At 46.8% G+C, this 13,896-nt stretch overlaps 1 protein-coding gene across 4 annotated transcripts in view; it reads left to right on the top strand.

Annotated features, from left to right (window-relative positions):
- TET3 (tet methylcytosine dioxygenase 3) overlaps window positions 1-13,896 on the top strand; it is a 114,997-nt gene that overhangs the window by 52,571 nt on the left and 48,530 nt on the right. For all 4 annotated transcript variants that reach the window (XM_060169553.1, XM_060169554.1, XM_060169552.1 and 1 more), the window contains one exon: window positions 1,843-3,964. In XM_060169553.1, coding sequence (XP_060025536.1) covers window positions 1,843-3,964 — 2,122 coding nt within the window. The remainder of the gene's footprint in view (window positions 1-1,842; window positions 3,965-13,896) is intronic.

The raw sequence follows: 13,896 nt of genomic DNA, 5'->3' as shown, positions 1-13,896 counted from the left end.
GCTTTATCATTTTCTCTATGTGAATATATTTTTATATATGCATATACTTTTTTCCTGAACCATTTGAGATTAAGTTGGAGATACCCTTTATCCTTAAATGCTTCAGTGTATGTGTTCTAAGGACAAGGACATTCTTTTACATAACCATAGTATAGTCATCCATGTCCAGAACACAGAGATTGATGTGATATGATCTTATCCACATCCATATTCAAATTTCATCAGTTGTCCCAATGATGTACTTTATAGCTATTTCCCCCCACTCCAAGATCTAACCCATGAGCATGCATTTTGCTGTCTCTTTAGTCTCGTGTCAGCTGGGAGAGATGTTTGTTTTTCTTGTCTTTGAAATTTTTGGAGAGAACAATCCAGGTGTTTTCTAGCATACCCTTTAGTTTCAGTTTATCTGACGTTTCCTATGATTAGATTTAAGGTTATATGTTCTGGCTGCACGTCTGTGTGAGTGATGTTATATTCTCCTTCTCAATGTTATCATATCAAGAGACACATGATGTTGGTTTTTTCCCAATATTGGTGATGATGATAACTTTGATCATTTGGTAAAGGTGGTGTCAGCCAGATTTATTTCTCCACTATAAAGTTGCTGTTGTATTTAAGTTATTTTTGAAGAGATGTCTTTCGTGTTGTTTTTTTGGGTTTTTTTTTGCGGTACGCGGGCCTCTCACTGTTGTGGCCTCTCCCGTTGCGAAGCACAGGCTCCAGATGCGCAGGCCCAGCGGCCATGGCTCACGGGCCCAGCCGCTCCGCGGCATGTGGGATCTTCCCGGACCAGGGCACGAACCCGTGTCCCCTGCATCAGCAGGCGGACTCTCAACCACTGCGCCACCAGGGAAGCCCTGAAGAGATGTTTTGAGGCCATGTATATATCCTGTGCTTCATCAAGCTTTCACCTGCTATTTGTAGCATCCATGATGAGTTTCTAAATCCTTCTATGTCCTTCTGTATTTTTCATTGGCATTCTACTGTAAGGAAGGTCTTTCCTTTCCGGTGGGATGAATTCTTGCAAACTCAGATCTGCCTCGTATTACCTTTTAACTTGCTGGACTGGACTCTGGGCCCACTTCCTCTTGTGCTCTCCCCCTTCAGTGTGCTTTGGGTGGACATTAGATGAATAATGGTGGTTCCTGGGAAGCTTGGCTCTTCTTCCAAGCAGCACCTCACTTGTCATTGGCGTGACTGGCTTGGCGTGGGGCTAAACACACACTGTATTGGATGATCAGAGTTTCCTCAGGCCTAGGGCTGGGTGGGAATGTTGTCTTGTCAGCTCTCTGAGCTTAAGCGAGGACAGTAATGGGCAGAGAAAAGAACTGTGGGTTCCTTCCCCTGAGAAGCCATGACTGATTCCTTGTCCAGGCTGAATTCGTTAGTCCAAGCTGCTCCTTCCCTGCCCGTTCACACACAGCCTTCGCACTTCTGGTGCATTGTTACATGGATGCTTAGTTAGCTTTCTTTTCCTCCTGACAAAAAACAAAGGTTCTGGTGTCACTTTGGTCATTGTGAGTTAAAGCCCTCTTTGTGTGTCCTCAACAAATGCCTGGTTTCAGGGGAGTTTCATCGGTGTGGCTCAAAAAGGGTCTGAGCAACATTCAGAATTCTGCGTTAGGAGCTCTTAAAGACCTGCTCTCTGTTTCTGCAGTGCAGCCAGCTGAGCCATGAGGTGCGAGAAGATGAGCTGAGGTTCAAGCTCTATCAGAGACAGGGAGGGTTTGCAAGGAAAGCAGGGTTAGTTGTGCCTCTGAGTAGTGTGGTGCAGGACAGTGCTTTTCAAATACTGTGGCTCATCTTTTCCCCTTTTGTTCCTCCTCCTCTCTCTCTCTTCAGACAGGCTCAGAGCTCAGCCCAGTTGATGGACCTGTTCCAGGTCAGATGGACTCAGGGCCAGTGTACGATGGGGACTCACGGCAGCTAAGCGCCTCAGGGGCGCCAGTCAATGGTGCTAGAGAACCTGCTGGACCCAGTTTGCTGGGCACTGGGGGTCCTTGGCGAGCAGAGCAGAAGCCCGACTGGGACGTGACCCCAGGACCAGCTCATACTGCTCGCCTGGAAGATGCCCACGATCTGGTGGCCTTTTCGGCTGTGGCCGAAGCTGTGTCCTCTTATGGAGCCCTTAGCACCCGGCTCTATGAAACCTTCAACCGTGAGATGAGTCGCGAAGCTGGGAACAACAGCAGGGGACCCCGGTCAGGGCCCGAGAGCTGCTCTGCTGGCAGCGAAGACCTTGACACGCTGCAGACGGCCCTGGCCCTCGCTCGGCATGGCATGAAACCACCCAACTGCAACTGCGATGGCCCAGAATGCCCTGACTACCTCGAGTGGCTGGAGGGGAAGATCAAGTCTGTGGTTGTGGAGGGAGGGGAGGAACGGCCCAGGCTCCCAGGGACTCTGCCTTCTGGTGAGGCTGGTCTTCTGGTGCCAATCACCAGGCCACTCCTCAGCTCTGAGGTCCCTCATATACCTCCTCCTCCGGAGGGCCTGCCCCTGTCCCAGAGTGCCCTGAGTATCGCCAAGGAAAAAAACATCAGCCTGCAGACCGCCATTGCCATTGAGGCCCTCACACAACTCTCCTCTGCCCTCCCCCAACCTTCTCATGCCACCTCCCAGGCTTCTTGCCCCCTTCCTGAGGCCTTGTCCCCTCCTGCCCCTTTCAGATCTCCCCAGTCCTACCTCCGGGCTCCGTCATGGCCTGTGGTCCCTCCTGAAGAGCACCCATCCTTTGCTCCTGATAGCCCTGCCTTCCCTACAGCAACTCCTAGAACAGAGTTTCCTGAAGCCTGGGGCACTGACACCCCACCAGCAACTCCCCGGAGCTCTTGGCCCATGCCCCGCCCAAGCCCTGATCCCATGGCTGAACTGGAGCAGTTGTTGGGCAGCGCCAGTGATTACATCCAGTCAGTATTCAAGCGGCCCGAGGCCCTGCCCAGCAAGCCCAAGGTCAAGGTCGAGGTCCCCTCTTCCTCCCCATCCCCCATTCTCCAAAGGGAGGCCCCCACACCGTCCTCAGAGCCCGATTCCCACCAGAAGGCCCAGACGGCCCTGCAGCAGCACCTCCACCATAAGCGCAGTCTCTTCCTGGAACAGGCCCACGATGCCTCCCTCCCCCCTCCCTCAGAGCCTCCTCCCGGCTGGTGGGCACCACCCAGCTCACCTGCCTCACAGCCATCCGACAGACCACCCAAGGAGAAGAAAAGGAAGCCCCTGGCACCAGCTGGAGGTCTCGTGGGAACAGACAAAGCTGGCCCTGGGGTCAAGCCCAGTGTCCGGAAGTCCATTCACATCAAGAAGTCCAGGCCACGGGAAGCACAGCCCCTCTTCCCACCTCTGCGGCAAATCATCCTGGAAGGGCTGAGGTCCCCAGCCTCTGAGGACGTGCAGGCACATCCACCTGGCCCCGTTCCTGCCTCACAGGGCTCTGCTGTCCCCCTGCCCCCAGAACCTTCTCTTGCGCTATTTGCACCTAGTCCCTCCGGGGACAGCCTGCTGGCCCCTACTCAGGAAATGAGGTCTCCCAGCCCCATGGCAACCCTGCAGCCAGGCTCCGCTGGCCCTCTTCCCCCTGCCGATGACAAGCTGGAAGAGCTCATCCGGCAGTTTGAGGCTGAATTTGGGGATAACTTTGGGCTTCCTGGCCCCCAGTCTGTGCCCATTCAGGACCCCGAGAACCAGCCAACCTGTCTCCCAGCCCCCGAGAGCCCTTTTGCTACCCGCTCTCCCAAGCAAATCAAGATCGAATCTTCAGGGGCTGTGACTGTGCTCTCAACCACCTGCTTCCATTCAGAGGAGGGAGGCCAGGAGGCCACACCCACCAAGGCCGAGAACCCACTCACACCCACCCTCAGTGGCTTCCTGGAGTCACCTCTTAAGTACCTGGACACACCCACCAAGAGTCTGCTGGACACACCTGCCAAGAGAGCCCAGGCCGAGTTCCCCACCTGTGATTGCGTAGGTAAGTCCTCCTGGGTGTCAGGGAAGGGCAAGGGGATGTGACCTGGCAGGCTTGGATTTCTAGGCACTGTTTTTTATCTGGAAAACATTCACTGTGGGCCAGACACCGCACCGGGGCCTATGGGCACAGAATTGAGCTCCAGGCTAGTGGAGAAGACATTGAAGGAAACTGATGGTGATGCCGTGTGGTGTATTTTGTGTCGGTGGAGGTGCTTTGTCGTACAGATTGAGGTGAAGGCATCGTGGAAGCCTTCCCGTGGGAGGTGGTGCTTGTGCTGAGGCCGGTGGGGCTGTCGGGTAGAAAGAAGACATACTGAGAAGAGGGAATAGCTTGGGCAACGGCTCGGTGGCTGTGACAGGGTCGTGCTAATTTAGAGGGCTTATGCTCTGGGGGAGCGAAAGGGGAGGAGTCTGTGTGGAGATGAGCAAAAGGTGGCTAGAGCGGCAGGCAGGGGCCAGATCTTGCGGGGCCCAGCGAGCCACAGTCGGGAGTTTGACTTGATCTCTGGTAATACATCGTGAGCTCCTGAGGGTTTTAAAGCAAGTGATGACCAGTCATCACCTTGTGCTTCTGAAAGACTATTCCGGCTTGTGGTGGGGAGGAAAGGTTGGCGGGGGAGCCTGTAAGAAAGGTATGGTTGTGAGCCAGGCAAGAAATAACAAGGGCCTGTACTGAAAGAGTAGGTGGGCAGAGGCTGCAGAGTGAGTGGCCTCTGAGGAGGGGGGCTGTGGGGATGCAGACCGCTCAGGTCTCCGCCTTGGTGGTGGGGGGCACTGAGAACACGCGTGTGGAGAAGTGGCGAGTTCTGTTCGGACCGACTGAGTTTGAAGGGGCTGAGAGATTGGAGGTCGGGCTCTGAGTTAACGGGTTTGGATGTAGTTAGCATTCAGGTGATGGTTGAAGCCATGGTGTGGGTAAGAGCACTGAGGAATTGGGTCTGTTTCTGAGCCTTGTCTTCTGGAATAGAAGTAGGGCCCCGGGCCTCTGAGGACTGTTCCTGGGGATGTCAGCTCTCTCCAGGGAGGTTGTGGATGCCTCAGGAAACTCCAGGTCCACTCTAAGCTGTGGTCCTCTGCTACTTACCAAGCATTCCATAAAAGATGTGTGTGTTGCAGATGTTGGCAAAACACACGATGCTGATGCTGAGCATGTTGAATTCTTGTGATTTTATGACACACAAATAGGTCTTATGAAAAGCCTGTCTTCTCTGCTTGTTTAAATACACTAATATCCGGTCAATTGTGTGATTTGTTGGGATGTTGTACCCCAGTAAGTAAGGAGAAGCTGGGCTGTCCTGTCCGTTCCAGCTACCCCAGAATCCTGGGGTACAAGACAGTGGGGCCAGTGACAAAGAATCACTTGGGGAACAAGGAAAAGTTGGCCCCAGTGCTTCTCTCTGGGGGGAACAGATGTGCAGCATCCTGCCAAAGGCTCACAGACGTGCTCTGAGATTGTGGTTTCCACCGAGGGCTGACCCTCTTCGTTACCGGGTTTAATAATGATGTGACTTTGAATGCCCCTAATTTCCCACCATTTGGGAGAGACTTGTTCTGATCATAGGAATTGGGGCCCCACTTTCTCTCTTTGTGTTTTTATGTGTCTGGCCTATCTTCCTGTGTTTAGGGCCTCATTTGCTCTTTCTCCCCCTCCGGGGTAGGAAATATTCTTTTATAGGGCTGAGGACATAGTTGATGCATAATAAATATTTTAATTGTGGAATTCAATTATATAGATATTATGTTTGGTCAAGCTAGTTTTTTTATTTAATTTGAATTTTAATCCCATCACTTCCTCATGCCTAAAATGAAAGTGCTAATAGTACCCTTTCACCAGGGTTCATCTGAGGATTAAATTAGTTAATATGTATAAAGCCCTTAGGACTGTGACTGGCATGTAGGAAGAACTGTAAGTGTGCTTAGCTGTTACCAAGCCTATCAAGTGCAAAAAAGCAAGAGAAAGGTGTAAAAACATATGTATTATGAAGGGAGAAAAGTGTTGGCTGTTACTTTATTCATCAGTCATTTATTGTTTACCTAGCCCAGTCCTAGTGACCAATAAGATAAAAATTAAGAGAAACGGTTCATCTTTGAAGGACTTTGTGGTTTGCTTGAAGAGACAACACAAACAATGAAATATCCAGTCGCCCAATCAGCGGGTATCTGCCAGGTGTCTGTGCTGTCATACGGAAGTGGTTGAACTGTCAGAGTGCTCTGAAATACCAGGCTTGGCTGTCATCATGGAGGGTAATGCTTTACTTAGGAAACTATTCAGAGCTGGGTTTTGAAAACTGTAATGAACACAGATGGGGAGAGGTGAGTAGGTAGCCACTCCAGACTGAGGAATTTATGAGCACCGTCTAGGAGCAGACATGAGCAAGCTCGCATGAGGTAAGGCCACTAGCACACAGTGGACCCAAACCCTCAGTGTTCTCCTGAATTCCTTAGGCCAGAGGAGCCCCCTAGCAGAGGGGACAAGTCTCAGCTAGTGAGCAAAAAGCACAGGCAGTAGACTGTCAGCATCAGAGAAACCCAGTGTGGCCATGCTGGCAACCTGTTGCCTTGGCAGGCAGGTGGATGGCGGGAACAGTGGGCAAGAGGTAAGGTGAGCCACCACCACCAATCATCTGTTGCTCCCATTTGTATTTTATTTATATGTAATACAGATAAAATATTTGTATGCTATCTAATGTAAACAAAGAATTAGAAGCAAACCCCCCTTGTGTTGTTAAATGTTAAATTATGGGAAAACACTGAAGTGAAAACAGCAGACACAAAGAGTAGTTAAATGATCAGCTCACCTAGGTTTAAAAAAAATAGAGAAAAGACTAGAAGGAAATATACCACCAGTGGTTGTATCACTGTTCAGACTGTGGGTGACTTTTCCCTCATTACGTTTTCTGAATTTTCTCTAATGACATATGTATTTTATAATCAAGAAATATTTTTGAAAGTACCTCCTCCTAGAAGTAGCACAGAAGAGTGAAGAGTGATAATCTTGTGGCAGACCACTTAGGAAGCTACTGAGAATAGCAATAACCACCACAACAATAGTAATAGAATATGAAACACTTGCCCTATTCCAGGCACTGTACCAAGTGCTTTGTAGTCACTACCTCATTTAATCCTCTATAACATCTATATGAGGCGGGTACTGTCAGTAGTTCCATTTGAGTGATGAAGAAAGCAAAATTAGATTCAGTGATTTACCCAAGTCATAGAGCTAGCGGATGGTAAAAGTGAGATTTGAACCTAGGCAGCTGGACCACCATGTCATACTGTGATTAAAGTTGTTTAGCTGAGAAATGAGTCCTTCTAAAACAGTGGTATTAGGCATGAAGAGGGCCAAAGAAGAAAGCATTCACTTGGAAACAGTTTCTGGAGGTGTTGAGGTTGTGTTAGGGAAAGCCTCCACGTCTGGACAGGTGCTTTCATCAACTGGTTTGATGAACTTGTCTTTGCGAACTCAGGCTCAGGCGGGACAAGGGTTAGGAACGAAGCTTGTTCACTCTGGGATTAATGTTAGCTAGGAACCATCTCATATTCCAGAAACTCAGCCCCTCAACAGTGGTAGATAGAAAGGTGCAGATTGTAGGTCACTATAATGAAGAATTTTCCGTAGAAGTGACAGTGAAATTTGGAGATGCCATTAAGCGCTCATAACAGGCAATTTAAGTATGGAAACAACTTTATAAAAACATGGAAAGGTCTTATAGCAAAAGAAACCTAATATTCAAGCTCCATGGTGAGTTTTGGCAAATAAGCAATTTTGGCCAATGTGGGCATCACCAGGTAACCAAAAACTGCCAAACACCAAGAGCATTGTCTTACACTTGTATGAAGATTACAGGTGTTCTGAAGGTATGGATGGGATCCATATCTACTTGTTCTCTGAATCTTGAAATACTAGAATTAAAGGTACCCCTTGAGGCTTCAAAGAAATAAATTTAAAAGACATGAAAGGAAATGCTGTACTCCAAAAGGTAGTATGATAGGTACAGGCTTGAGAAAACAGCACAAGTTGAAGTTCTGCATTGAATTATTGGGAGAAGAGAGTATTGGCGCATTCCTAATATGTAGGGGCACACATTGGAGATTCCCCTAACCACCACTTAGCCTTCCTGTAACACTTCCGTCAGAGGCAGGATGATGAACTGCAATGCCTGTTGGCTACGCCCTTTATGTACTTTATCTATTCTCAGAAATGGGGACATTCACAGGGAGAGCCAGCTTAGGACAGGGAATGAGTCCAGATGATGTTTTAGTGGGAAGAGCATCCTTTGAGATCATCTGCTCATCATTTTATAGATAAGGAAACAGGTCTGTGTTAACTTTCAAGTCTTGTCCTGATGTCTCTGAGGAGCAGTCCACAGGTAGCTGGAGACATTTAACCAGAGCAAAAGCAATAAACTGAGACATAGATCTTAGAGGTTGTTTTCATAGGAATGCTGTATTTTTATCCAGTTGCTCATCCTGCCCTAAAGAAGTAGCCAAAGGTGAATACAAGAAAAACATCTCCTTTGCCTGCCTGAAGCATGGTAAAAGTTTGGGTGAGGGAGGGATGTTGCCCAGCAGATGTGGCTGATAGCAGCACCCACTGGGTGACTTCAGTATGAGCCACAGTTCTGAACAGGGGGACACAGGGACTGACCTCTGTTTACAGTAAAGTCTGTTTCCTGTAGTTTTTTTTTTTTTTTTTTTTAACTGTACGCGGGCCTCTCACTGTTGTGGCCTCTCCCGTTGCGGAGCACAGGCTCCGGATGTGCAGGCTCAGCGGCCATGGCTCACGGGCCCAGCCGCTCCGCGGCACGTGGGATCTTCCCGGACCGGGGCACGAACCCGTGTCCCCTGCATCGGCAGGCGGACTCTCAACCACTGCGCCACCAGGGAAGCCCATGTTTCCTGTAGTTTTTATGAGAATGTATTTTCCTCCTTTGTATGCAGTTTGAGATGAATAGGAACTTCGTGTCTTTAAAATATTGTTTTGGCAATAGAGTATTTGTATACCAGTATAAAGTGGGGAATAAGACTCTGGGTAGGAGGGTATCAGAAAGAACTTCCTGGATGAAGCGATGTCTTATGTGAGTTTTAAAGGATAAGCAGAAGTTTAGTAGATTAATAGGGAGAAAGTAGAGTGTTCTAGGCAAAGGGACATGAAGATTATAGAGATGAAAAATACACGAAAAACCACATGAAGACGTGTAGGCGAGAAAACATGGAGAAATACAAGTAGTTCTGGTATGACTGGTGTGTTAGATGAAAGATTGGGAGTGGCTGGAGAGGAGAGTTTCAGGGCATGAGAGGATGATACCAAAGGCAGAGAGTTTGCAAGCACAGGCAAGAAATTATGTGTGCCTGAAGTAAGAATGACATTGAGTAGGAGGAAGGAGAGGAGGAGTGGACAAAAGAAAGAATGAGAGAAAGAACTAACTGGTTCAGTGACCTGTTGAATGGAGGAGTAAAGGAGAAGCAGTCACAGATGACTCCTGAGGTTCCAGGTTGGATGACTGGATAGATGGTGGCGCCATTCACCAAGATTTGAAATACTGGCGGGGAAGCAGGTTTGGGTGTATGACTTTGACGTGTCTGGGGGACCAGCAGGTGTGCATCCAGTTGGATCTGCGAATCGGAGGTTCTTCAGCAAACTGATGGTAGTTGAAGTCTCAGTTATAGACAGTTCACCAGGCTGACTATGTAGATCAAGAATGGAGGATACTGGGACTTCCCTGGTGGCGCAGTGGATGGTACTCCAATGCAAGGGGCCCAGGTTCGATCCCTGGTCAGGGAACTAGATCCCACACCCATGCTGCAACTAGGAGTTCGCATGCCGCAACTAAGGAGCCTGCCTGCAGCAACTAAGACCCGGTGCAACCAAATAAATAAATATTAAAAAAAAAACAGAATGGAGGATACTGTCTTTTAGGGTAGAGAATCTCAAACAGGAGGCCATGAGGGAAGTATGGAAGAGATGTGGGAAGAAACTGAGGAGAGGATAGGTTAGAACAAAGAGATAGTTTGGGAGAGCCAACAACATCACTACTGAAGAAGGGTCAATATTTAAGGTCTCATGTGATTTGTTATTATATGCATACTAGTCTTTTCAGTTAAATCCCAGGTTCCTTAAGAACAGGGACTCAGTGTTGTATTTCTAAAACATCTAAACTGGTGCCGATCATATGGTGGTGCTCTACATATTTTTTGGTCAACTGGTCAGCCTTATTCTACCTCCATATTAAATTCTACAAAGACGTCAGATAGGTTTGGGCATGATCTCCTTACCTTTAATCTTTGTCATCAGTGAGTGTGCCCATTGTTTTTTTTTTATTATTTTAATTAACTTATTTATTTATTTATTTTTGGCTGCGTTGGGACTTCGTTGCTGCTTGCGGGCTTTCTCTAGTTGCGGCGAGTGGGGGCCACTCTTCATTGCGGTGGGCAGGCTTCTCATTGTGGTGGTTTCTCTTGTTGCAGAGCACAGGCTCTAGGCATGCGGGCTTCAGTAATTGTGCGTGGGCTCAGTAGTTGTGGTGCGCGGGCTCAGTACTTGTGGCTCACGGGCTCTAGAGCACAGGCTCAGTAGTTGTGGCGCACGGGCTTAGGTGCTCAGCGGCATGTGGGATCTTCCTGGACCAGGGCTCGAACCTGTGTCCCCTGCATTGGCAGGCGGATTCTTCACCACTGTGCCACCAGGGAAGCCCGAGTGTGCCCATTGTTATGACAGTCTTTCTGCTACCAGCAGACCCAGCATGCTGCCCATGAACTCACAGGCAGATGACCTGAGATTTTAGTTTTAAAAAAGTTCACCTGGCACACCTGATCCAGGGTGGGGCCCAACCATCTGCCTGCCCACGGTGTGGATTTGTGATTGCCAGGAGGCAAAGTTCTAGCCGTCAGTTATTGACTTTCATGCAAGTGGAATTAGTTATATAAACTTAAGGTGTTTGGCTTTACGTCCACTAAAATTACATCAGGAAACTGGAGCATTATATAGGAAAAAGAAGATGGGTACAGTAAAACCTTTTGTGTGATTTTGACACCTATGCATTAACTGTACACCAGTTATCAACCGTCTCTTTTTATCAATGTCATAAAGAAAAGAAATGCCTCAGCCTATACCTATACCTGGCTGTGAGGTTCCCCACTGGGAAAGTGTGGGTGCCCTAGTCTCTGTGTAGAGAGGTGGTAGAGAAGGTGGAAGGTTCATTTAGAAATTAAGGACCCCTCTTTCTGCTAGGTAGTAATGAGTAGTTTCTTGTGTTTAATATCTCTTGCTGATAGCACAAAGGATACATTTCATTCTCTCCCCAGCCTAGTGCAAAAGTGGAACAGATCATATTTTTCTATTTTGAGTATAAAATTAAGTGCACAGGGAAAAAAAAAGCACCTAGAGCCACATAACCAGCATTTCCTCAAAAATTGGATCTTGTTCTCCTGAGCTCTACCCCAGAGCTTTCTACTATGTATTTTAGGAAAAAAACGTCACTTCCCTCACTGCTCAAAGAGAGACGTAAAAGAGATTTTACTTTAGGAAGAGTTAAGCCATTTCCTTGCCCTGTCACTTAACCTCTATGGAAAAGGAAGAAATAGTACACTGGGGACTAAAAGGAAAAATGATGACTTAACAGTAAGATAGCAAAATACTCCTTTTCTGAAACCTGGTGAAAGGGACCAAGACAAACAAAAATGTAAGAGGAAATTTCATCAACTGAAATTTGAAAATGGCCCCAATCTTAAACTATGAATTCCAAGTGCTGTCTGCCAACTAAAGATGAATTTGAATTGAAAACAATGATGACATGAGGTATATACAACTCCCAGGGTTAGGAAAAACAACAGTGGAGGCTCAAAAGGACTCCCCATCTTGGAGAGGTGGGCTGGAGACCACACATCTAGCAAGCATGCACTTTGGAAAGTCTCCTTTTCCTGCTCTTCTCCAATTTCTGATGGGGTTAAGGTCTGGGGTGAGGATGGTTGGCTGGAGAATATGAGAAGCCATCTTAGGAGCCAGCTTTGCAGCCAAGGGCCAACAGCACCAAACAAAGGCCATTGTGTAGAGGAAAATATTTGCTGAACCACCAAACAAAAATTCTGCAAACCATGGGGCTTTATTTCAACTTGATGTCTTGTCAGAGTGACCAGCCCACTCCCATATGAGGAAATAAACCAAAATCTTAGCATCGGGACAGAGCACAGCCCAAGCCTCCACACACGAACGTACATACACATTGAGAGGCATTGGCTCCAAGAAACAGAGGGCATGTAGAGATGACATTTCCCAGCTGCAGCTGTCCACAGCCAGCCCCAGATCCTCATAGGCCACTGAACTTTTGAACTAATAATTGAAACCTCCACAACATCTAATTCTCTAAGCTTAATTTCTAAGGGAAGAATTTGAGTAGTATCCAGGTAAATACAGAAGAATAGGGAGATTCTACGCATTCTGCTTTTGGGCAAATGAGTCTAGACCCGTGGCTTTCAACTGAGTGCTCTTTTACCCCTCTTCACCCCAGGAGACATTTGGCAATGTCTGAGGACATTTTTGGTTATCACACCAGTGTGGTTCTACTGGCATCTAGTGGACAGAGGCCAGGGATGCTGTTAAACATTCTACAATGCACAGGACGCCCCCCCCCGGGCCCCCCCCCCACCACCCCAATAAAGAATTATCTAGTCCAAAGTGTCAATAGTGCCAAGGGGGAGAAAGCCGGGAGCTAAACTCCATTGAAAGACCAATTAACAAGCAAACAAACAAAAAATTCAACGTGCAACCCATTCAGATTCTGTGGGGAAAAGTAGAGGGATTAAATAGGATATTCAAGTGAAGACTTACATTAGGAAATACAAGAAGAGTTTGAACAACTAATTTATACCTTCAAGAAAGTTGACTAAAATGTTCATTGTGAAACCAGAAATGAAAGATGAGGTCCTAGATTAAAGTGACAAAGAAGTCGCAAGAGGTATGGATTAAACTGCAGAAATGTGCCACTTCACAAAGCACTTACAGTGCACTAGAAGCTGCAAAAAGCAGAATCAGAGTTACAGAAAAAGCCAATCAGTGAGGAAGAAGGACAGCCTTGAAAGACTGCTCCAAAGTAGAAGAAGAAAATAGAAATGAACATAATCAGAGTGGAGATAAGGGATACAGAAGAGAGGCAGGAGGGATCCTCCACAGATTCATTCTGTCGGGAATATTGGGAACATTTGCTGGTGTTTCCAGCAAAGATCATGAAACAAATTGAACACAGGCAAGAGTCAAAGATAAAATAGAAAATGTTTTTTAAATGAAAGAAAATGAGTAAAAATTGACAAATAATCTGGATGAACTTCAAGATGAATTCCAAGGATGAAGAATTCCCTACAAATAAATTAACCAAAAATTAAGTTGGTCATACATACTTGGATTTTTAAATTTTTTTTTTTTTTTTTTTTACCATTTAAGATATACTTTTCAAAAACATTCTCTTAGGGACTTCCCTCATGGTCCAGTGGGTAAGACTCCGAGCTCCCACTGCAGGGGCCTGGGTTCAATCCCTGGTTGGGAAGCTGGATCCCGCATGCATGCCGCAACGAAGATCCCACATGCTGCTGCAGCTAAGACCTGGCGCAGCCTAAATAAATAAATAAATTAAAAAAAACATTTTTAATGTTTAATTTTTTAAAAGCATTCTCTTAATTGAAACACATATTGGAAGGTATATAAATTGTATGCATACCTCGGAGATATTGTGGGTTTGGTTCCAGACCACTGCAATAAAGTGAATATCACATTAAAGCGAGTCCCATGGAATTTTTGGTTTCCCAGTGCTTGTAAAAGTTATGTTTGCACTATAATGTAGTCTGTTAGGGGTATAATAGCACTATATCTTAAAAAAAATAAAAAAGTACCTTAATTTAAATACTTTATTGCTAAAAAATGCTATCATCTGAGACTTCAGC

Source organism: Lagenorhynchus albirostris, chromosome 13, assembly GCF_949774975.1.
Source record: "Lagenorhynchus albirostris chromosome 13, mLagAlb1.1, whole genome shotgun sequence".
Lineage (NCBI taxonomy): Eukaryota > Metazoa > Chordata > Mammalia > Artiodactyla > Delphinidae > Lagenorhynchus > Lagenorhynchus albirostris.
The sequence above is the reverse complement of the archived record's forward strand: the minus strand, read 5'-3'. Positions and strand labels throughout refer to the sequence as shown.